Consider the following 23,252-nt stretch of genomic DNA (forward strand, 5'->3'; position numbering starts at 1 on the left):
AGTTAACACTCTCTTGTTCGTTTTTCGTGAGAGTCAACATTCGACATCCAGGGTAATCACAATAAAAGCTGGTTTTATATTCCTGTTTGGGGTGGCTCTTAGGATTGATCTGTCGTAGTGCATTATCTAAAGTGATTTTCTAAGCAATACATTTACGTTATACGTTAACACTTGCCGCGGAAGATTTATAGATGTCTCACGTAAAATTTTCCTTAGGGGAGTATTTATTTGCACAAATATTTCAATACAAAGAACGTAGCTAGGTATTAATGAGAACACACGATACTTTTTAACAGGGTCAACTACCTAAGTTCCTTTCGATAAAGGAAATCCTCCATTTTGTAAATTGTATAATGCCATCAAATTTCTGTTGTACGAACTTTCCTTAACGTGGACATCATAATAAAGGATATACATTTTTTAATAAATTCTTCCGCAGACCAAAATAAATTATTTATTGATTTCGAATTCAATAAAAAGAATTCCTCTTTAAAACGGATCAATACCATTTGGAAAGGTTGTATCTTTTTTAACATAAATGAAACGTTATACATTTTACCGTCAGGGTTGGGAAAAAACCGGCTTTGACTAAAAATAAAAGAGCAAGTATGGTTTTAAGTGGTTAAAACCAGAATGAAACCACCATTAAAACTCTTATATCAGGCCCTACTATGTATTTCCCTAATTTTTGATGTTTTTAGCAGACGATTCAAATCATTAAAGGCCTAGGTTTTTTTCTGCCTGTCCCCCTTTAAATTGACTTAGTGGAGCACAAATACCCTGGTGGTAGGCCAACCGCTGAACATGTTGGCCTAATTTAAAGGGGACAGGCCGAAGAAAACCTAGGCCTTAAAGTTTTAGTTTCGTAATTTTGTTATTCAATGACTCTTGTTATTCAAATTTAATTCTAAAAAAAGTTTATTTAGCTTGATTTTACAGCTTTTGCGCTTTAATTTATACTTTTAAAAATATCGTTTTTAACAATCGATTTTTCAAAGTGATTCAAACCGGTTAAAAGGAGGTGGATAAAACCGGTCTGGCTGGTTCTTGCCAACCCTGATAAGCGTTAGCCGTATTTATAAGCCAGTGTTTACTTTTTAAGTTTATTAGGCCCAGACTGAGATATTACTTTAAACTAAAGGGCTATGGTGCGAAACAGGAAATTCCACTTGCCACATGACATAGGAAAATAAGGTCGGTATTTGTTTGTTTTGTTTAGGTTTATTTGTACGTGTTCACTAATATGATTAGTTAAAAAACGATTTGAAAATATTTGCATAAAAAACGGTTGAAATTTTAAAAATTTTAAACGTTTCTCATACGTTCAATTTCGATTCATATTTTGTCAATTAAAATTAGAGAAGTCTTTTTCCAAATTAGAGTTAGGCACCTTCAAGTATAGTATATCTACGTTGCCTACGTTATTATAAAGACTCATCACTCATACACGCCTCCCAATAAAGGATTACATTTCTATTGTTTCTGATTAACGAAAGAGGTTTTTATGAAGTTTGTTATGAACTTATTCAAGGTGGGCGTTTAGTTACTAAAATGTATGTCTTCACCTTTATTTATACATCCCAAATTTGATATAACGCAACAGTTTGCAAAAGCCATATTTTTATTGGGGGTTTTGACTGATGAAATCTTGGCGCTGCTTAGGTAATGGACCTCAGATTCGAGATAACCTAGTGGCCAGAAATGGTGAACTAAAATGCCAGAAATAACTTGAACAATTTTCACGTGCACGAGCCTTTATAATAACGTAGGCAACAACATACACAATCGTATACATATTTGGTAATTTTTAAGCATTTCGAACACGTTGAATCTGCATACACAATAGAAAGCCTTATAAACCCGATAAGTAGCAACAGAAGTGTGACACTTCCTATTCGTCACATGCAAAGGATTTACTGAGAGCTATTAATAAGACAGACTGCATTACGGGCTTCGTCGCTGTTTTGCGTTCACTTGTTAACGCGTCACACGTAGCCTTTGACAGCACCCCGCTGTGGGGAGATTTTCTTCTTGTGATGACGTCACTTCGTTACTAGCTCTCACAGAAAAATATTCCCTCAGTTACCTCCTCCTCCGTCTAGTGGCTCAGGCATATCTTCCCGCTTCCAAAATCAGGTGATTATCTAGCCCCACCCTCAAAATTCTAACAATTCTGCGGTTCTTTAACACCAAAAATTGGCTTAAAGACTCGTTTTCACTTGAGCTCATTACGACGCCGAGCGTCAACTTCAAAAATCTACGTTAGGCCTAATACATTTTTTTTGCCGACGCAAAAAATCTCCGTTATCCTTAAGCTTGGTTTCCACCAGCGCGCGTCAAGAAGCGACACTCAGCTTTGAAACGTGCAAATGTTCTTACGCGCGACAAAAAATTAACATTATAATGTTAAAAAAAGGGTGTTTAAATGGTATATTAAGGGTGTAATATCTGTAAAAAAACACTCTTTAATGTTAATTTAAACGATCTAAAGGGATTTTTATTGTCCCAAATTAAAAACTTGAAAAGGTGTATAAAGGGTGTTATATTACCCCGTAAATTGAGTGATTTAACACCTCGTAAGGGTGTAGCTCCCTTAAGGCAGTAGTTTAGTACCCTAAAAAGAGTATTTTAACACTTTAAAGGGAGTATTGTAGCACCCTGAAGGGAGTCGTTTGGTACCCTAAAAGGAGTAGTCTTGTACCCTGAAGGGAATAGGTTTATACCCCAAACTGTATAACAAAGTAACCAAAACGGAGGACCTAAGCATCCCAAACAGTGTAAATAAACACCCTAGCAGGAAAACTTCTTTTTAATGTGTAGAATAACATCCTTTATAAACCTGTTAAGGTGTTAAATATGGGACCAGAAAATACACCTTTTTTTTAAGAGTGTATGACGCGCTCTTACGCGCGTTGGTGGAAACCAAGCTTTAGAATACACTAGCGCGCGTAACTCAGCTTTGGGAGGTACAAACCTTTTTACGGCCATAAAGAAAAATACACCAAAACGAAGCAGCATTTACCTAGAAATAACTTCCACACTAAGAACACTTACCCGTATCACTGATTGGTCCATCTTCGCACGAAGAGGAATCGTAGCAACTGGAGCCGTACGAGGAAGAGACGCACCTTGATGCGGTTGAGTGGTTGTTCAAGTAAGGACTGTGGTGATAAGTGTGGTTTAAGGGAACGGACATGGCTCGACTGCAAGTGGTCGGAGGCACAAGCATCGGCGGTTCCGTCCAGCCACGCACCTCTGGCGGCGTCACGGCTCTGGCGGGGGGAGCCCCGCAATGCTCGACTGTCAGGTTATTGATGAACACCGACCCATTCTTCTTAAAATGTTCCACGAATGATTCGATTTGGCTTTCAATTTGGCTATGCGAAGTGGTTAGCGGCATGGCTCCACCGAATATTCTCTTCACCCGTTTGCCGCGTTCACTGCCGAAGTACCAAATCGCATATTTTGGAATGTTCCGCGAACAGACTGATCGTTCAATTCGTCCAGTTTAATGACCAATTTCGAACACTTTCGCGAGTAACGTATTTTTAACTACTAAACGATTAAAGACGTCACGATGAAAAGGAAACGGCGCGTGATAACACGAATGCGGCCATCTTTATTGCGCTTCTCGGGCGACGCGATCTAATTAATGATTGGTGCTCCTTGACACGAAAATTCCTCCGACCTCGTTCTCCATCGTGGTGAGTTTCTGCCGACGTAAGAAAAGATTTCCTTTTCCATTTATCAGATCAAAGAGGATAATCCCTCGTTGTCAGAGACGACATCCGAGTACACATCTAGACGCTTCAACTGTAAACAAACGAAATAAATAATGCCGACAGAGAATCTCTCGAAAACATACATTTTATCCGCTCACCACACACAAAGTACTTCAACAATGTATGTAGACTTAAGTTATTACAAGAGCGTCCAGAACTGGCAAGCGATGATTTTGTTAAAACGTTTTCCATTGTACTGCTCTCGAGCGCTCTAGATCACTCTGATCAACATTTTTTGTTCCATTTGCGTGCTCGGGTCTGCTCCGATCAAGTTCCATTTCCCGCCCATAACGATCTGCCGATTTCGACAGATCAACGGATCGAGATCGGAGTAAATTTTTGCGTGTTCCTTTTAGTTTTTTTGTCAAAATGGCAGGCCAAGACAAAACGCGGGAATATGATAAAGGAATGTTCCATTTGCGGTTTACCTCTAGTCGATTGGGGTGAGATCTATGACGTCAGAGACAGATTCGGAGTTAATCTCGAGCAATCAAATGGAAAACGCTATTAATAATCTTAGTCGATACTACACCGCCTCCATATTCGACAGGGTAAGGAAAAATCATAATTTTTAGTGTATTTCAAACCAAATAATCTAAATCTGGTAACACTGCTTTCTTTTATGCCCGTTAGTCTGGCAGCGCTGTTTCTCCACATCGAAAATGATGGAGGCTTACGGCACCAAATTTTTCTCTAAGCTGATTCAACCGTTACTTTGAACTATCGACTAAGACTATTTTAAGCGATTGATTTTGTGTGTTCCTGAACGCAATGTAATTTGGTGCTCTTTTAGACATTGGGAGTTTTAAGAATAACATTAATGGAATTTATTCCTATTTCCTTCAAGCGGCGAATTTTGGAAGCTACTGAATAGAATTTGGGAAGCAGACGATATTTTAACAGGTTTTCCTTAAAACGGTACTACATAGACAATCTTATTCTGGACATGCATCTGCCAAGAAATTGCCTTGTTATTGCAAGGCCCAAAATGTTGTTCCAATCGAATTCACAAACTGGCGCCAGAATTTTCTAAGGCCTAATAATGTTCTACACCAAACGTCTGCGGTTCTATTATCTTTAAGTTCTTTAAGATTAAAAGTTGTGACGTGATGTAGCTCAAGTCTCAGACTGATTTTTAAATTTGAGAGGACATTTTTAAAATTTAATTAGTGTGATCAAACGGTTTCAAATGAAATTCAAATACGCTCAAAAATAAAGCATTGAGTTTATGCTCACAGTCTGTTATTTTGTTGATCGACGCCTCAGATTACCAGATAAGATACAAAGACTACGATATTAATATCTGGTCAACAGCCAAAAAAGACTTAGACCTAACCTTTAACCCGGATCAAATTACAAATAATGATATACCTTTGTAGGACCAGAACTATAAAATATACATCTTAGAGAGAAGTGTTTGTCTCCATATTCGCGACCGAAAACTATCGCAACGCCCCCTTGGGTTCGTCATTGAAACCTAGATAGGTAGCGGCTAAAGCAGAAGCTATTAGTTTTTCCTCATCGTTATTCGTAAATTTGACTTTATAAATAATGATACTTGCAATGTAACATAATTTTTGCATCGTTTTCTTATATTTTGATAAGTTTGTTTAAAAAAAAACGTTCTTATGGCTTTTTAATTTGTCTGTAGCAGACGTTTAGATCATAGGCGCTACCTCGGAGAAGCTAGCGAATACTGCTAATGGTACTCGCAGACTCCCGCTGATTTTTTAAATCGGAAGAAACAAAAAGTACAGGACGAAAGACATACTTACAAAAGCTACTACGTCGAACAAATATGGTTTATTCTCAGTTGCAACCCGTTAGAAAGATATTTTATGGGATAATTAAGTTACCATCTTTTAACTGACTTGACGATTTTTTCATATTTAAAACAATAATCGAAATGTTGTTATTGCTAACTCAATAAATAACCTAATAACGATAAGTATGACACTTCCTATTGTTTAATAATAATCAGCTAAGCCCAAGTCCTCTAGCGACTTTTAATGCCTTTCAACGGGTGACCGGGTTACAATGCGTAGGAGGGTGGTGGCAAGCCCTTCATGCCACGTTAGCCAACAGCTCCCTTCACTTACTATTACCGTTAACATCTACAGGTTTTTAAAGAAAGAGGAAACAGAAGAACTTAGGGGGAAAATCCCTTTAAGCAGTGAGGAGAGACATGAAAACTCAACGCAGAAGGAGTGATGGGATCCAACCCGGCTCCTCTTGCTGTGAGGCGAAAGTGCTGACCACTCCGCCACCCCACTTAAATGCGTAGTTCCTGACCGAACCTTTTTTTTTGAAAACTGATTTGCACTCCAGGTGAGTAGCATACTATAGTCTTTGGTATATTTCGCCTTAGGCATATTTAGACACTGGGGAGTCCTGTGCTGACAACTAAACCCAGATTGCTCATTAGCTCTGAAAATAAGTTATACTTATAGTTATTATGTTACTTGTGCTAACTCTGAGATCATGTTTTGGGGTTTGCCTTGGAATAAAGTGGGTAATCACCCCCAAGAAAAATTAGGCTACAATTTAATATCAGTTTCGTTTCAAAACTGTGAGGTACGCTTCTGATTTATGAATTTTTACGAAACTATTTAACTGCGCAAGGTTCCAAGGTTCAAGCTAATACTTTTAAATTGCCTCCGTCAATTACATCGGAAGAGAGCGTGTGAAATATCAGAACTTGATTAATATCATGTAATAATAATAATAAAGTTTATTGAACTGGAAAAGGAAGTTTACACTTATTGCGCCCTGCTTTAGTAGGGAATGGAGATAATATCAAATACCATAAAAGTTACACAAAAATGAGAATGAATTAACAGTAATGACAAAGGAATGATGATGGATATGGAATAAGGTACAGTTAGGAAAAGTAAGATATATATATATTTTTCGCTTTAGAGGCCGTAGTTTCAGATATTCTGTGTATAATATTAAATCTGTTTGATATGGCCTACGTTTTGCCAAACATTTCAATTCTTATAAAATCAATCCTTCTTCAAACGATTCTGTAAATCTTTTTGAAAACAAATGATTTCCCCATAATTATACCAAAGGTCCTACATGTTAGAAGGATAGGTAGCCCTTCGGCCAGCTCGTGTTTTCAAAAAGCCGGCAGCGCCGTCGATATATTAAGAGAACCTCTAAACGTGGGACGTCTTGTTTCTATTCCATCAAGGACAATTTTTGGCGGTGCTTCCTCCATGTTTTGTACTTGAAGGAATCTAAAGATGGATTCTCTATCGCGCATGACCCACCGACGGCGCTGCCATTTTTCGTCCCTCGACTCATATCCTTCTAACATATAGGATCCTTGATTATACGGCCATCCGCGATTTGGCTTCCATTAGAAACTGCCTCGAGGCTGCGAAGGAACGTGTTTCAATTTTACGTCGTAGACGGATACTTCCCACGGAAGAGAAGTATTATAAGCTTTTGATCTTAGTAAAGCCGAAACTCGAAGCAAGCAGCGCTCAATCATTAACTTGTACAAGTAGTGCAGGAAAACCTGGGCCTATATGACCTAGTATTACAGTGTGGCTTTTATGCTCGTAGGAATCATTGGGGCTACTTGGTGGGACTCTTTTTCGGTAGCTAGAGGGCCGCCTGAAGGAGAAACAGAGCGCGTAACCTTTATCTTGAGACACTATAAATCCCCGAGGGGAAAGCTACCAACTCGGGATGCGCGCTTTTTGTTGTGGGATCTATAGACACATCCTGCGTGGCAGCCAGCCTCCGGATGATAGCCAGCCAAAGGGACACGAAACAAGCTCACGAAAGGGAAAATCCAGTTCGGCGCTTAAGTCGCCATCTATATTCGTGAAACTAACAAGGTAATATTATTATTACTTTAATAATAATGTAATATAATTCCTAATTTAATATAAGATAAGTAATATAATTTCTAATTTAACATTAGATAAGTAAATTAATTCTTAATTTAATAAAAGTAATATAATTTCTAATTTAAAATTAGATAAGTAATATAATTACTAATTTAATAATAGATAAGTAATTTAATTCTTTATTTAATATTAATTAAATTCTGTATTTAATGTTAATAAAATTCTGTATTTAATATTAATAAAATTATTTATTTAATATTAATTTAATTCTATATTTAATATTTATTTAAATTATTTATTTAATATTAATTTATTTATTTATTTAATATTAATTTAATATTAATTTAATATTTTATTTTATTTAATAATATTTTTTAATATAAATTTAATATTTTATTTTATTTAATATTAATTTAACTCTTTATTTAATATTCATTTAATTATTTACTTAATATTCATTTAATTATTTATTTAATATTCATTTAATTATTTATTTAATATGCATTAAATTATTTATTTGATATTGATTTAATCCTAAATTAAATTAAATTTAACAACAAACCCCATATTCCCAGAACAGACAGCGACGAAGCGAAGCGAAAAGTTCTCATATATAATCTATATATATATATAATTCTATACCCTGGGATAATGTTTGCAGATATCCAAGGGTGGCTCTACCTTTGGCAATGGTGTCAACCAAGAAACATACTTACTGAAATTTGTCCCATTATTAGAGTATAATTCTGGCGGGCATCTATGATGTGCCGTACTGAAAAGCAAAATGAGTGCTGGATCGAGATTCGCATTTTTAGGGCGAAACAAGGGGAGGTGCGTCGACCAGAAGCGAGAGGCCAAATTAATTCCACCTCGAACAATGGTGCCCAGCTGTCTCACATCGATTACGAGTTTCGCGAAGAGAATCTCGGGCCCTCGTTATGGGCCTGGTGGCCCTCTCGCGACTCTTTCGGAGCGCGACCCACAAATCGCGCGGATGCCGGGGCCTGGCAATCCCCCGATATCACCTAAATCAGTTTTTGTTGAGTTACGAGTCTTTCGCGTTCTCCGAGGAAAAGGTTTTCAAAGAAAGCGTCTAGAAGTGGAAAATAATAATACCGGAGGCCAAAATAGAGAAGTCTCTGAGGGGACCTTGCCAACAAACGGACTGGCGTGATACGAGCTATGGTGACACCGTTTCACCCAAACAAGGCGCCTGCAGATAGAAAGAAATATGGCGACACCGTTTCACCCAAACAAGGCGCCTGCCGATAGAAAGAAATATGGCGACACCGTTTCACCCAAACAAGGCACCTGCCGATAGAAAGAAATATGGCGACACCGTTTCACCCAAACAAGGCGCCTGCCGATAGAAAGAAATATGGCGACACCGTTTCACCCAAACAAGGCGCCTGCCGATAGAAAGAAATATGGCGACACCGTTTCACCCAAACAAGGCGCCTGCCGATAGAAAGAAATATGGCGACACCGTTTCACCCAAACAAGGCGCCTGCCGATAGAAAGAAATATGGCGACACCGTTTCACCCAAACAAGGCGCCTGCCGATAGAAAGAAATATGGCGACACCGTTTCACCCAAACAAGGCGCCTGCCGATAGAAAGAAATATGGCGACACCGTTTCACCCAAACAAGGCGCCTGCCGATAGAAAGAAATATGGCGACACCGTTTCACCCAAACAAGGCGCCTGCCGATAGAAAGAAATATGGCGACACCGTTTCACCCAAACAAGGCGCCTGCCGATAGAAAGAAATATGGCGACACCGTTTCACCCAAACAAGGCGCCTGCCGATAGAAAGAAATATGGCGACACCATTTCACCCAAACAAGGCGCCTGCCGATAGAAAGAAATATGGCGACACCGTTTCACCCAAACAAGGCGCCTGCCGATAGAAAGAAATATGGCGACACCGTTTCACCCAAACAAGGCGCCTGCCGATAGAAAGAAATATGGCGACACCGTTTCACCCAAACAAGGCGCCTGCCGATAGAAAGAAATATGGCGACACCGTTTCACCCAAACAAGGCGCCTGCCGATAGAAAGAAATATGGCGACACCGTTTCACCCAAACAAGGCGCCTGCCGATAGAAAGAAATATGGCGACACCGTTTCACCCAAACAAGGCGCCTGCCGATAGAAAGAAATATGGCGACACCGTTTCACCCAAACAAGGCGCCTGCCGATAGAAAGAAATATGGCGACACCGTTTCACCCAAACAAGGCGCCTGCCGATAGAAAGAAATATGGCGACACCGTTTCACCCAAACAAGGCGCCTGCCGATAGAAAGAAATATGGCGACACCGTTTCACCCAAACAAGGCGCCTGCCGATAGAAAGAAATATGGCGACACCGTTTCACCCAAACAAGGCGCCTGCCGATAGAAAGAAATATGGCGACACCGTTTCACCCAAACAAGGCGCCTGCCGATAGAAAGAAATATGGCGACACCGTTTCACCCAAACAAGGCGCCTGCAGATAGAAAGAAACGTAATATACGGCGTAATTACTCTCCAGGACGTAACACTTGTTTTGAACCGCGAATAATTATTCAAAATAAATAACCCCGTGATTATTTGCAACTTAGGCGAAGGTTACTCCCAATAATTTATTTTCGTTGGAGATTTTCATTTTAAAAAATGTTCAGAAATAAATTTTAAGGCATATACTGCTGAAGGGTGTTTAACGTTTTAATCCACTAATTTTAGACGCTACTGCCACCAGGGTAGTCTTAATTTTAGGTAATTGCGAGTATTCTATTTCATTTCAGTGCCATAGAGGGGTTGTGGTGTTAAAACCATCTTAGGGTCAAGTGTCATAGATTTAACTAGAAAGGAATATCACTTTTAACATTTCCTTATAACTTCAGTGATTTTTTTAAAAATTTTCTGTGATTTCCAGTTGTTTTTCATGTGAATTCCCGTGATTTCTGTACGATTTATGCACTAGGTTACTTGAGTGACGGCTCCTAGTTTTGACTTGTCTAAGCAATTTTACATTGGGATATGGACGTTTTGTTTGACTACGCCACAGATTTCTTCCGATAAATCTGGGCGTTATATATCAGTAGAAATTGGAATAGGAAACAATTTTTTTTAGAGTTAAACGCACTCTCTCAAGCTCAAAATTTGTGTTAGCGTCGAGTTCGGGACTACTTATTTTCTTTCATTTTTTTTTCCAGTAGATAGTAGCGGCAATGAGAGTAGCGCAGGTTTCTCTAACTACGCTGTACAGCCGAAGGTGGCGGAAAGAGGATTTTCACCCCCTGGAGTGACTTATTTCTAACTCTTTGGGGCATATAGTTCATTCCTTCCCACATATACTTTTACTCTAAGGTTCGACTTTTACAATAAGATTGAAGGGAGATTGGAATAGCTCGTAGCACGCGTCGCGATAGACTCCATCGCCATCTCTTTTTCATAAAAGAACTAAAAGCTACCTACGTGAGACAATTCAGCTGGCGAGAGTGCGTTTAAACCCGCATTTAGTCGCTAACCACAACGGAATTTATGTACTTTGCTATAGGAAAGAAAATGTAACACATTTTGTAGTTTGCGTAAAATGCTTTTTGTTTATTAACGGCTTAACCTCCTTATGTTATAGATTCGCAATGATGATCAACCAATTTTATGTTTTTATCGCCATGAGCGCTGTTGATTGACCTTTAGAGTGAAATGTCTATCGGAGCTTCTATTTCTACTGCTTGATGCAAAATTCGAACTCCTGCGCCTTTCCCGAGTGCATTCAAAGAAGATTCTGCTTAAAAACTCACCGCTTAAACATGGGTAAACCTCCTATCGTAATATACCAGAGTGCAGATTTAGCTGTGCGTGAAATGGGAATTTGAAATTAAATTAATTCCCCCACCATTACTACCCCTAATTTACAAAACCCTGGCTACTGCCTTTACAGACGGAGCGTGTGACACTGGATAGGAATAACGCATTAATGGTAGCGATGGTTTCTTGTGGCTTTAACAATCGTACTTGAGTATGCCAATAATCACGTTCATTAATGTAAGTGCGTGGTTTCAGGAATGGCCATATGGCTTACGAATGACCGTTAATCAAATAAACCAATTTGGTACACTTTCCAGCGACTCTAAAAACGTAATTGACTTGTTGAAACTCATTTGCTAATCGAGTGAGCGGGCTCATTTCTACCATTAAGAGCATCCAAATACAGATGTCCTCGACAGTGGCGTAGGGTGCGGGTGACATTACTCCTCTCAAAAATATTGTACTTGGAAAGGGCACTAATGTAATTGAATCCTCCAACATTTGATTGGTACAAAACTTCAAACTGTCGAGTTAAAGATATATAATGCTTAAAGAAATAAAAATTTAGCTCATACTAGAAACGTTTTCCTGTAATTTTATAATTCAGATTTGAAAATATAACAATATATTTTAAATCAAATTGTATCCAATTCAATAAATTCTCGAAATTAAATTTAAAATATCACCTTAGGTAGGGTAGCGTAGTGGTTAACATTCTCACCTCGCAGCAAGAAGATCCGGGTACGATCCCAGATTATAGCACTGGTTGATAACTCGGAACCACTCCCTACTGATTTTACCTTTCAATAAAATCTTTCTGAGGTTAATGCTTGGAAGTGAACTAAGCTGTTGACTCGCGTGGCATCAAGGGCTTGACAACACCCTCAAACGCAATTTAGCCCGACCACCAGTTATTGGCTTCAAAGTCACTAGTTAACTAGGCGTGTGTGGTTCCTTGCTATTTATTATTATTTCCAAAAATAAAACTGCACCCCGGTGAGCAGGTCCCACGACCAGTAGCGGCGCTAAGGGTGGGCTGAAGTGGGCTTTAGCCCCCCTGCATTTCTGAGAGGGGCCACATATTGATATTAAAAGGGCCATATATTCATAATTAAGAGGCCACATATCTTAATTTATGAATTTTCATTATCTCTAGAAATTTGTTTTATTGCGAAGAAACGTTTTTCTGGAAAAAATCTTTCAAAATCAATTTGTTTACTCAAAAAGGTAGTAAACCATAAACATATAGATTCGGGAGGAAGGTAGCGGAAATTGAGAGAAAGTTGAAAAGAAAGGGACTTATGGGAATTTACGGAAATATCCCAGGCATGCACGTGTCCCCTCCAGGTCAGATACAAGGTCAGTAGGGGGTCCAAAAATTCGCGACAAGACCCGCAACAATAAAACGACCTTGCTCTTCTCGCTTCCTAGAAAATTTTGGGATTTTTCGATTTCACCACTTTTGCGAAATATGGTCAATCCAAGGTTCCCGCTAAGGGCCACAAAATTCTGAGGGGCCACAAAATAATTAGCCCACCTGTGAAAAAACCTTAGCGCCGCTACTGCCCACGACTACTCAAACGTTCCTACATCTCTGGTTTTCGAGTCCAGAAGGAAATTGTGTCAATTTACCCTACAAAATGTCGAAACAGGTCGGGGCTGAAGGTCAAAAACCTGGCCGCCAAAAAAAGGACCCGCCTCCGATATGATAAGAGTGTGATTACGCCGGGAAACAAGTTGATTCTTTTAAACTTGGGAAGTGGCCGGTGGCCCTTTTGCCTTCTAGACGCTCTTAATATCGGCCTCCTTCGATTATCTCCCTGATATATAACGGGGCAAATGCGTTTTAAGCCCTTTTTTTCGCGAGCTAAAGAGGCATTATCGAGCACTAAAAAAGAATCAGCAATTTATTAAACATTAGCGCGCACTCGGGGAAGCGAGGGATGTTAGTTACTGGACATCTAGGTCGCATCTGGCCTTCCGAAAGCGAACGAGAGCGTTCCGCTTTAACCTTAATTGGATTTCGAGGCGAGATACGCCTAGTTCCCGCCTCCGAACAAGATACTTAGAACGTTAATGTCTATAAATAATTATTTTAAGGCATTTCCATTATGGCGTAACCGTTTTACAAATGAGAGAGCTTCTTTTTGATCGAAAATTCGTCCTAATTTCATTTAAAAGAGTACGTACTCGTTCGTCGCGTTGTTTTTCTCGCGTCCTATTAACGAGCGAAACTTTTAAGCCTGCCAAATGAGTTCAACTCGTAAAAGGGAGCTCGAGGATCCCGCGTAAAACCTCGACGCGTTCGTCGTTAGTTCGAGACTCTTTTAATGGAATTAGCGCAGTTTTTCTTACACGGTGTTTTCGGAAAATGTAAATGGACTAAATGTTGGTTCAATTTAGTCGTTGATATCCCACGTGAGTGTCACGCGCTTAACAAAAGAATTATTTTCACGGAAATAAACTTCTTTGACGTTGAGCTTAAAGTAAACCATTTGGTCAGTTCATTTTTCTTGTTATTGTCAATCAAGGAAATTTTACTAACTTTTTTCTGTACAGTATTTCCTTTAATTAGTTTAACCGCTATTAAACTTTGAATAAAATTGAATTATCTTTAATATAATTAAAGTCCAATAAATAAAACCCAGAAGGTATTCAGGTACCTGAGGACTTTCTTGTACCATGGAGAAAAGGTAAGGAGTAGTACATCAAAACGTTTTTAATGGTACACCTCGCTGCCAGCGAGATAATGGCGACTGATATACTGGGTGTTTCAAAAGGTTATGCAAAAATTTAAAGGAGTTGTAGGGGTGAGTTGAGAAGTATGCCGTTTTTCCCCATTTTCTTAAGATGAGTTAAAAGAGCGCCAGAGAGCTTCAAAGTGTGGCCTACTAGCCCCTGGAAGCAGCGGCGGCTCTAGGGCGCCGTCATAGGGATCAGGATGACGGGACCAATAACTTTTGACCGCAAGACCGAAACGCCTGAACTCGCAATAAGATCTCGCACCACCAGAAAAACTTGCTGCGGCCGCTACTGCCTGGAAGTAGGCTGCAACAAGCACAAAACCAAGCAGCAGGGAAATGCGAACATAAAGGTTTGGGGTCGTGTGATAGGTAAATAAGGTCTTTGTAAGCAAATTGGGGTAACCAGCGTAAAAAAGTAAACTTAAACAGTACTTAAAGTACGCCGCCATGATAGGGTAAGTCTGCTATACCTCACAATGTAAAGGTACTGTCGGGCAATTTGAGCATTTTCGAAGAAATGATGGTTAGATATAAGCAATTTGAGCCTTTTTTATTAATGGATTTAACCACTTTAAACCACCGGTTACATTCGGTTTTAACTAGAGGTCGGCGTTTGAATAAGAAATTATACGATTATTTATATTTATCCATAACCGATAATTATTCAGAAATATTCGAAAAAAAATATTAATTTTGTATGTTAAATCGTTGTTTAATCGTACAATTATTCGTATAAAACAAATAATACTAATTTTAACAATTATTTGAAATTTTTGCGGTTAATTTATTTGTTCCGCCGACCTCTAGTTTTAACCATATGTATTTTTATATTTTTTTAAAAAGCCGGTTTTTTGCCAACCCTGTTTTTGTGAGTACCATTCCCCTACTGCAAAATTGGTATACAGTAGGAATCCTTACCATTCCTCCATCTGGTACCAAAATTGCGTACTTCGTAGCGAAATTCATCTGTTTTTTAATCATAGATGGCGATCATCTCTGTGAACGGAAATTAGAAAGCAGAAGAATTTGAGCTAAAACGTGAGGTAGGATGCGGTTTAGAATCTCTGTAGTCCAAACGGTCCAATATCTTAAGGTGTTAAAATTTTTCTATTTGATTTATCAAAAATCAGGTATCAACTGCTTTTTTTAAGTATTATGATTGAAATTGGATTACATCCTATTTTAGTTTAAATGTTTGATTTAAATTTTACGTTACTGTAATTAATTTGTTATCCTGTCTATTTTAACGTGATTTATTTGTTATTAAACGGCAACATATAGGTGTTTGAATTTTTCCGTGCTAGCTCCGCATAACGATTGGTCGCATAAATTATTTTTAGTAAATTTTTCCAACGCGGATCTCACCTTTTTAAATAGTTTCTCAATAATTTCCCTAAAAGATATAAAGGCCTAGCAATCACATCAAATATGGTGGTTTCCAGCGTTCTTCAATATATAAAGAGCCAAAACCGCGATATTTGAGAAGGAACGTTAAGGTTTTCGGACGACGTTTGCCGATCCAATTTCAAACTTTTTTGACCTAGTACAATCTCTATGTCGCGGCGATTGTGGACGCAAAAACTTTCCGTAAGACGTAAAACCATTTTTTGCGTCGCGGCGAGCGGCGACTATAGTAAAAGGCTGGTTTTCATTCCGGCTAAAACATCGCGACGCGAAAATCTCCGTTAGGCCTAATACAATTTGATCACCATCGTGACGTTTTTCCTCTAGTGAAAACAAGCCGTAAAACTTGCAGCGCCCTCCCTGTAGAAAAAAGGATTTACATATTTTTACGATTCAACGCGGTGATAAAGTTTAGATTCAGCAAATATAAATCCCTCCTAAAATCTCGAGGAAATGTTAAAAAACGACAGTTAAGATCATAATACAACCTCGAAGCGACTCTTTTCAGAGATTAAAGGCACAATCACGCGGCAGATAAAACCCACGAACTAGTTCTTAAGCCTTTTTTGTCATTTTTGGATCAAAACAGGTGGCCAAGTTACAAAGTTCCTCACCGATACGAAGACGGTTTAGCGACACTTTAAATGTGTAAGGAAGACTGTGGTGGTCCTGATGAATCTCATAGAAACGGAGATTCACTCGCAACGTGCTAATTACATTCGGCTGAAAGCAAGGGCAACAGTGCCTCCTACGTTAGCCCGAGCCGAAACCCAATTTCGGGCTAGTAACTGACCGAAGTAGGAGTGGGGGATAGATCAATTTGACCAAGGGTGACATAAGCCAGTACACCAGAGCCTTTGTGGGTTATAAGTGCCAGACCCCGACACTCCCTTAAAGACACCATGCATTATTGCACCCATTGGCACAGTAAGGGCCGGATCACGGTGGCAATGAAACATTAGACATTCCAAATGTGTTCATATATAATTTCTTGATTCGGGTTTACAGATAATATGTTCGTCTCGTGATTCCCGGAATAAAGACCACGCCCCTCCGCCTTCCATCGTGCAATCTTTCCCCCTTTCTCCCGGAAAGGAGGCGTGACACTCTGGTATGATGGCCAGTTCCCTCGCAATGTAGGTGGATAATATCATGGAAACAGAAGCTGCGGTTGGGACTGTTAATCTGAATAAATTCTTGGTTAAAAGTATCGAAAGATAATATTTTAATATCGCTAAATGCTTAAAATTATACGATAGTTAAGGCCCCCGTATCTTCATAAAAATTACAAAATTTGTTACAAAGATTCAATTACAATTAATAGAAAGCACTATAAAAAGAGGTAATTTATGAGCCAGATTATCCAAACGAGTAAACCTTCGAGCGTCAAGTGTTTTTAATAAACTATTTTCAAGGCGGTATTATAGCGTACCTATTAAAATTGGAAGGGCCAACTACTGGATTCCTAAGGGTGAGCCCACATTTTAAGACCTGCTCTGCCGCCTTAAAGGCTTTTATATTAAACAAGTGATGGGCAAGCTTATCTCAATTCGAGCAGAACTGAGCTCTAAATTATGGTTTTGAAAAAGATCGAAACGAATACAGAGGAGTCCCGATTTTGATTTTCAAATAAACCCTAAAAGAGAGTACCTGTGGTTTTTTTTTCATATAACTATGAAAAGAGAGGAGCTCCAAAGTTGTTCCTATAATGAGCTGAATTTGTTTCTCAAATGAGCCCTAAAAGAGAGAAGCACCAATTTCGTTATTAAATGAGCCCTAAGAGAGCTCCGATTTTGTTCCTAAAATGAGCACTAAAGGAGAAGAGCTCTGATGTTATTCCTAAAAGAGAAGACCGGCCGATTTCGTTTCTCTAATGAATCGTGAAAAGAGACTTTGTTCCTAAAATGAGCTTTAAAGGGGCTCCAAAGTTCGGTGGCAAAAAAAAGAAAATTGAGCAAGCTTTTCATCCCCCCCCCCTAAGGCACCAAACCCCTCACTCGCCCTTGGCACAGGCGGGCAGAGTCAACCGTAAATTTCGCACTTTACTGACTTTATACACATTTTGCCACCGAACTTTGGAGCCCCTTTAAAATAGAGGAGTACTGAATCTGTTTCTCAAATGAGCGCTAAAAGAGAGAAGCGCCAATTTCGTTATAAAATGAGCCCTAAATTATTATAGGAGCTCCGATTGTGTTATTAAAATGACACCTAAATTATTAGAGAAGATCCGATAGTGTTCCTAAAATGAGCCCTAAATTGGAGGAGCTCCGATTATGAACCCTAATTTAGAGGAGCTCCGATTGTGTTCTTAAAATGAGTCCTTAATTAGAGGAGCTCCGATTGTGTTCCTAAAATGAGCCCTAAATTAGAGGAGTTCCGTTTGTGTTCCTAAAATGAGCCCTAAATTAGAGGAGTTCCAAATTTGTTTCTAAAATGGGCCCTAAATTAGGAGATCCGATTGTGTTCCTAAATTAGAGGAGTTCCGATTGGGTTCCTAAAACGAGCCCTAAATTAGAGGAGTTCCGATTTTGTTCCTAAAATGAGCCCTAATTTAGAGGAGCTCCGATTGTGTTCCTAAAATGAGCCCTAAATTAGAGGAGTTAAGTTTGTGTTCCTAAAATGAGCCCTAAATTAGAGGAGTTCCAAATTTGTTTCTAAAATGGGCCCTAAATTAGGAGATCCGATTGTGTTCCTAAATTAGAGGAGTTCCGATTGGGTTCCTAAAACGAGCCCTAAATTAGAGGAGTTCCGATTTTGTTCCTAAAATGAGCCCTAATTTAGAGGAGTTCCGTTTGTGTTCCTAAAATGAGCCCTAAATTAGAGGAGTTAAGTTTGTGTTCCTAAAATGAGCCCTAATTTAGAGGAGTTCCGTTTGTGTTCCTAAAATGAGCTCTAAATTAGAGGAGTTAAGTTTGTGTTCCTAAAATGAGCCCTAAATTAGAGGAGTTCCGTTTGTGTTCCTAAAATGAGCCCTACATTAGAGGATCTCCGATTGTGCTCATAAAATGAGCCCTACATTAGAGGATCTCCGATTGTGCTCCTAAAATAAGCCCAAGAGAAAAGCCCAGATTTCATTTCTCCAAGGAGCGCTTAACCAGAAGAGCGCCGACTTATTTCTTCAAATGATCGATTTCGTTCCACAAATGACTCCGAAAAGAGAAGATCACTAGTGATTATTCTGATAATAGAGCGGTGTTTGATGAGAGCCAAACGTTGAAACCGCTCATATCTCAAGTTGGTGCTCACTAGCGGCTCGTGAGGTGAGCGCCTCTCTAACCAAAATCCCCATCGCCGAATTAAAGGGCGCCTTTCGATGGGGGCAGTCCTTCCGAAACCTTTATTATTAAATCCTTCTTGCACTAAATGAACGTCGCATTCCAGTGCTGTAAACGTTAAACAAAGACGGACGAAACTTTTAATATTGAATTTACGAGGGCAGAGCCGACAAAATGAACTGTTCACGGCTCGCGTTCAACATTCCAAATATTTCGCAAACTTTCTAACGTCCATTGTGTATTGTACGTACAAACCTGACCCAAAAAACTGTTCGAAAAAAGGCCTGGTAAGAAAATTAGATTTTCACCTTGGAAAAGGAACATTCTACGGGCCTTTAATCTACTCGCGTCTTGGCCGGCACGTCCTGACATAGTTTTTTTGATTAATTTTAACATACCATTATGCATTTTTTCAATCAAGATAATGCATCTCAATTATAAATGGAACTTGAAATCTAGTCTAATAAATATATCTTTAGTGTCTTAAAAATAATGATTAACTGAGTAAAAATTCATCACGGTTAAATCATTTCTATCACGACTTAATCATTTCATACCAGATTTCGTTTCGGAATGGATTTCAACATTTCAATTACGATTTAAACATTTCAATCCCAAATTAGTTCAAATCACGATTTCAGCATTTCAATCCCAACTTAGTTCAAATCACGACTTCAGCATTTCAATCCCAACTTAGTTCAAATCACGATTTCAACATTTCAATTACGATTTAAACATTTCAATCTCAACTTAGTTCAAATCACGAGTTCAACATTTCTATCATAATTTAATAATTTCAATAACGATAAAACTTTTGATCGTGTTTAAATAATTTTGACAACGATATAATCATTTAATCATGATTTAATAATTTCGATCACAATTTCAGTCATAATTTAATAATTTCAATCATAATTCAATATTTCCAATCATAATTTTATCATTTCAAACATAATTTTATCATTTCAATCATAATTTTATCATTTTAATCATGATATTATCATTACAATCCTGATTTTATCATTACAATCCTGATTTTATCATTACAATCCTGATTTTATCATTTCAATCCAAATTAGATCATTTCAATCCAAATTAGATCATTTCAATCCAAATTAGATAATTTCAATCCAAATTAGATCATTTCAATCATGGTTTTATCATTTCCATCATGATATTATCATTACAATCCTGATTTTATCATTACAATCCAAATTAGATCATTCAATCCAAATTAGATCATTTCAATCATGATTTTATCATTTCAATCATGATTTTATCATTTCAATCACGATTTTATCATTTCAATCACGATTTTATCATTTCAATCACGATTTTATCATTTCAATCACGATTTTATCATTTCAATCACGATTTTATCATTGATTAAATTATGATTGATGTGATTAATTTATGATTGATGTGATTAATTTTTCAATCACGATTTTATCATTGATTAAATTAGGATTGATTTGATTAATTTATGATTGATGTGATTAATTTATGATTGATGTGATTAATGTTTCAATCACGATTTTATCACATCAATCATAAATTAATCACATCAATCATAAATTAATCACATCAATCATAAATTAATCACATCAATCATAAATTAATCACATCAATCATAAATTAATCACGTCAATCATAAATTAATCACATCAATCATAAATTAATCACATCAATCATAAATTAATCACATCAATCATAAATTAATCACATCAATCATAAATTAATCACATCAATCATAAATTAATCACATCAATCATAAATTAATCACATCAATCATAAATTAATCACATCAACCATAAATTAATCACATCAATCATAATTCAATCAATGATAAAATCGTGATTGAAATTATAAAATCGTGATTGAAATGATAAAATCGTGATTGAAATGATAAAATTGTGATTGAAATGATAAAATCGTGATTGAAATGATAAAATCATGATTGAAATGATAAAATCATGATTGAAATGATAAAATCATGATTGAAATGATAAAATCATAATTTAAACACACCAATCATAATTTAATCATTTAAATCATCATTTAAGCATTTAAATCATCATTTAATCATTTAAATCATCATTTAATCATTTAAATCATCATTTAATTATTTAAGTCATCATTTAATAACTTAAATCATCATTTAATTATTTAGGTCATCATTTAAGCATTTAAATCATCATTTAAGCATTTAAATCATCATTTAATCATTTAAATCATCATTTAATCATTTAAATCATCATTTAATTATTTAAGTCATCATTTAATCATTTAAATCATCATTTAATTATTTAGGTCATCATTTAATTATTTAAGTCATCATTTAATCATTTAAATAATTTAATAATTTAAATAATTTAATAATTTAAATAATTTAATAATTTAAATAATTTAATAATTTAATCATTTAATCATTTAAATCATTTAATAATTTAATCATTTAAATCATCATTTAATAATTTAATCATTTAAATCATAATTTAACCATTAAAATCATCATTTAATAATTTAATCATTTAAATCATAATTTAACCATTAAAATCATCATTTAATGATTTATATCATCATTTAATCATTTATATCATCATTTTATCATTTATATCATCATTTAGTTATTTAAATCATCATTTAATCATTTAAATCATCAATTATTTAAATCATCATTTAATAATTTCAAGCATAATATTTTTTATTCTTTTGAACGTGTTTTAATCTTTTAAAAGTGTTTTAATCTTTTAAACGTGTTTTAATCTTTTAAAAGTGTTTTAATCTTTTAAACGTGTTTTAATCTTTTAAAAGTGTTTTAGTCTTTTAAAAGTGTTTTAATCTTTTAAACGTGTTTTAATCTTTTAAAAGTGTTTTAATCTTTTAAACGTGTTTTAATCTTTTAAAAGTGTTTTAGTCTTTTAAAAGTGTTTTAATCTTTTAAACGTGTTTTAATCTTTTAAACGTGTTTTAATCTTTTAAAAGTGTTTTAATCTTTTAAAAGTGTCGAAAGTTTTACTGGGAAATATAATATTTTTACACAATTGTTTTAAAAACCCTTCTTCGACATTCTCATTGGCGAAAATTAAAACCATAAAAAGAATTCCTTGAGAAAAGGTCATTAAAATTTGTATTTTCCAACTCTATTCATTATATTCTCTATAAACTTTAAAAAAAAACCGTATTCCTCAGTAAAGTGGACGCCTCTGTAAAGAAGGTTCAAACCTTTTTATCAGAGAAAATAAGCGATTGTCAGTCATTCTGAAAGGGACTATAAAAGTACATAGCCTAAATTAACGTATCTTTCACCAGGTTAATAATAATCAATAATACCCAAGTCCACTAGCGGTGGTTGGGTTACAATGCGTAGAAGGGTAGTGGCCAGCCCTTCATGCTACACGAGTCAAAAACTCCCTACACTTACTATTAACGTTAACCTCAACAAATGATTATGGAAAGGATAAACCGAAGAGCTAGGGGGAGGACTCCTATAACCAGTACGGAGAAGACTTGCAAATTCAACGCAGAAGGAGTAGCTCTGACGACGTGAGTGCCACCAGCTGGGATCTAACCCGGTTCCTCTTGCTACGAGCCTAAAGCGCTAACAAGTTTTCCACCCCTCTATAGGTTTAACCGAAGCTACGGGTGGCGCTAATAACGTTAAAGCCGAGTAGTAGGGCGTCTTAGCAGACGATTTTTTGATGTAAAATATACCTACTTTAAGTGTCTCAGCTGGAAGTGATATTTTGGTTAGAGTAAATGCACACTATAGCGTAATGACTCTATTTTTCAATCGATTAAAAGTTTGTGCCCAAAATTTCGACCATAGTCAAAGCTACTCTTCGCTCTGTACCATGTATGGCGTATTTACGTAGTTAAGTTGAGTACTCTCATTACGGTTGGTCTTCCTAACTTCAATGATTACTGTCCACGTTTTCCGCTAATAACTTGCACGTGGAGCTAGCTCACTAACTCACCACACAAGGAGCTTTGCACACAAACAAGGCTCTTCATAGTGAACCGATACTACAAAATGCTTCGCTTCAATTACAAAAATATTTATATTAATAAATATTTAATATTAATAATAGCTAGTTAAAAATTCTGCATTTTCTTGGAAAAACAAAGTGAATCGTAAGTGTAATAATTACAAGCAGAAGTTAGTGATACTCATCTTCCTACACTGTTAATGTTACTAGCTTGAAACATGCACTGTACGCTCGCTGGTACGACGTTGTATTTTCAAAATTCATTTTGATCCAAAAATAGTGGGAGAGTAGGGAAATGCATCATAATCTTCGTTTCAAAAACTAAAATTTTTTTATAAATAAACAAACATACATAGCAAATATAATTTTTACAAATTACGGAATTAGGCTTGCCACCACCC

General features: G+C 36.8%; 1 protein-coding gene across 1 annotated transcript in view; it reads right to left on the reverse strand.

The window, feature by feature from the left end:
- Positions 1–3,872, reverse strand: part of LOC149951622 (guanine nucleotide exchange factor DBS-like) — a 63,674-nt gene extending 59,802 nt beyond the window's left edge. The window contains exon 1 of the mRNA XM_090168107.1: positions 3,055–3,872. Within this exon, the coding sequence (XP_090024233.1) occupies positions 3,055–3,400 (346 nt within the window). The 5' untranslated portion in view covers positions 3,401–3,872. The remainder of the gene's footprint in view (positions 1–3,054) is intronic.
- Between the last annotated feature and the right edge of the window lie 19,380 nt (positions 3,873–23,252).

Source organism: Leiobunum rupestre, chromosome 3, assembly GCF_980474605.1.
Source record: "Leiobunum rupestre chromosome 3, qqLeiRupe1.1.hap1, whole genome shotgun sequence".
Classification (NCBI taxonomy): Eukaryota; Metazoa; Arthropoda; class Arachnida; order Opiliones; family Sclerosomatidae; genus Leiobunum; species Leiobunum rupestre.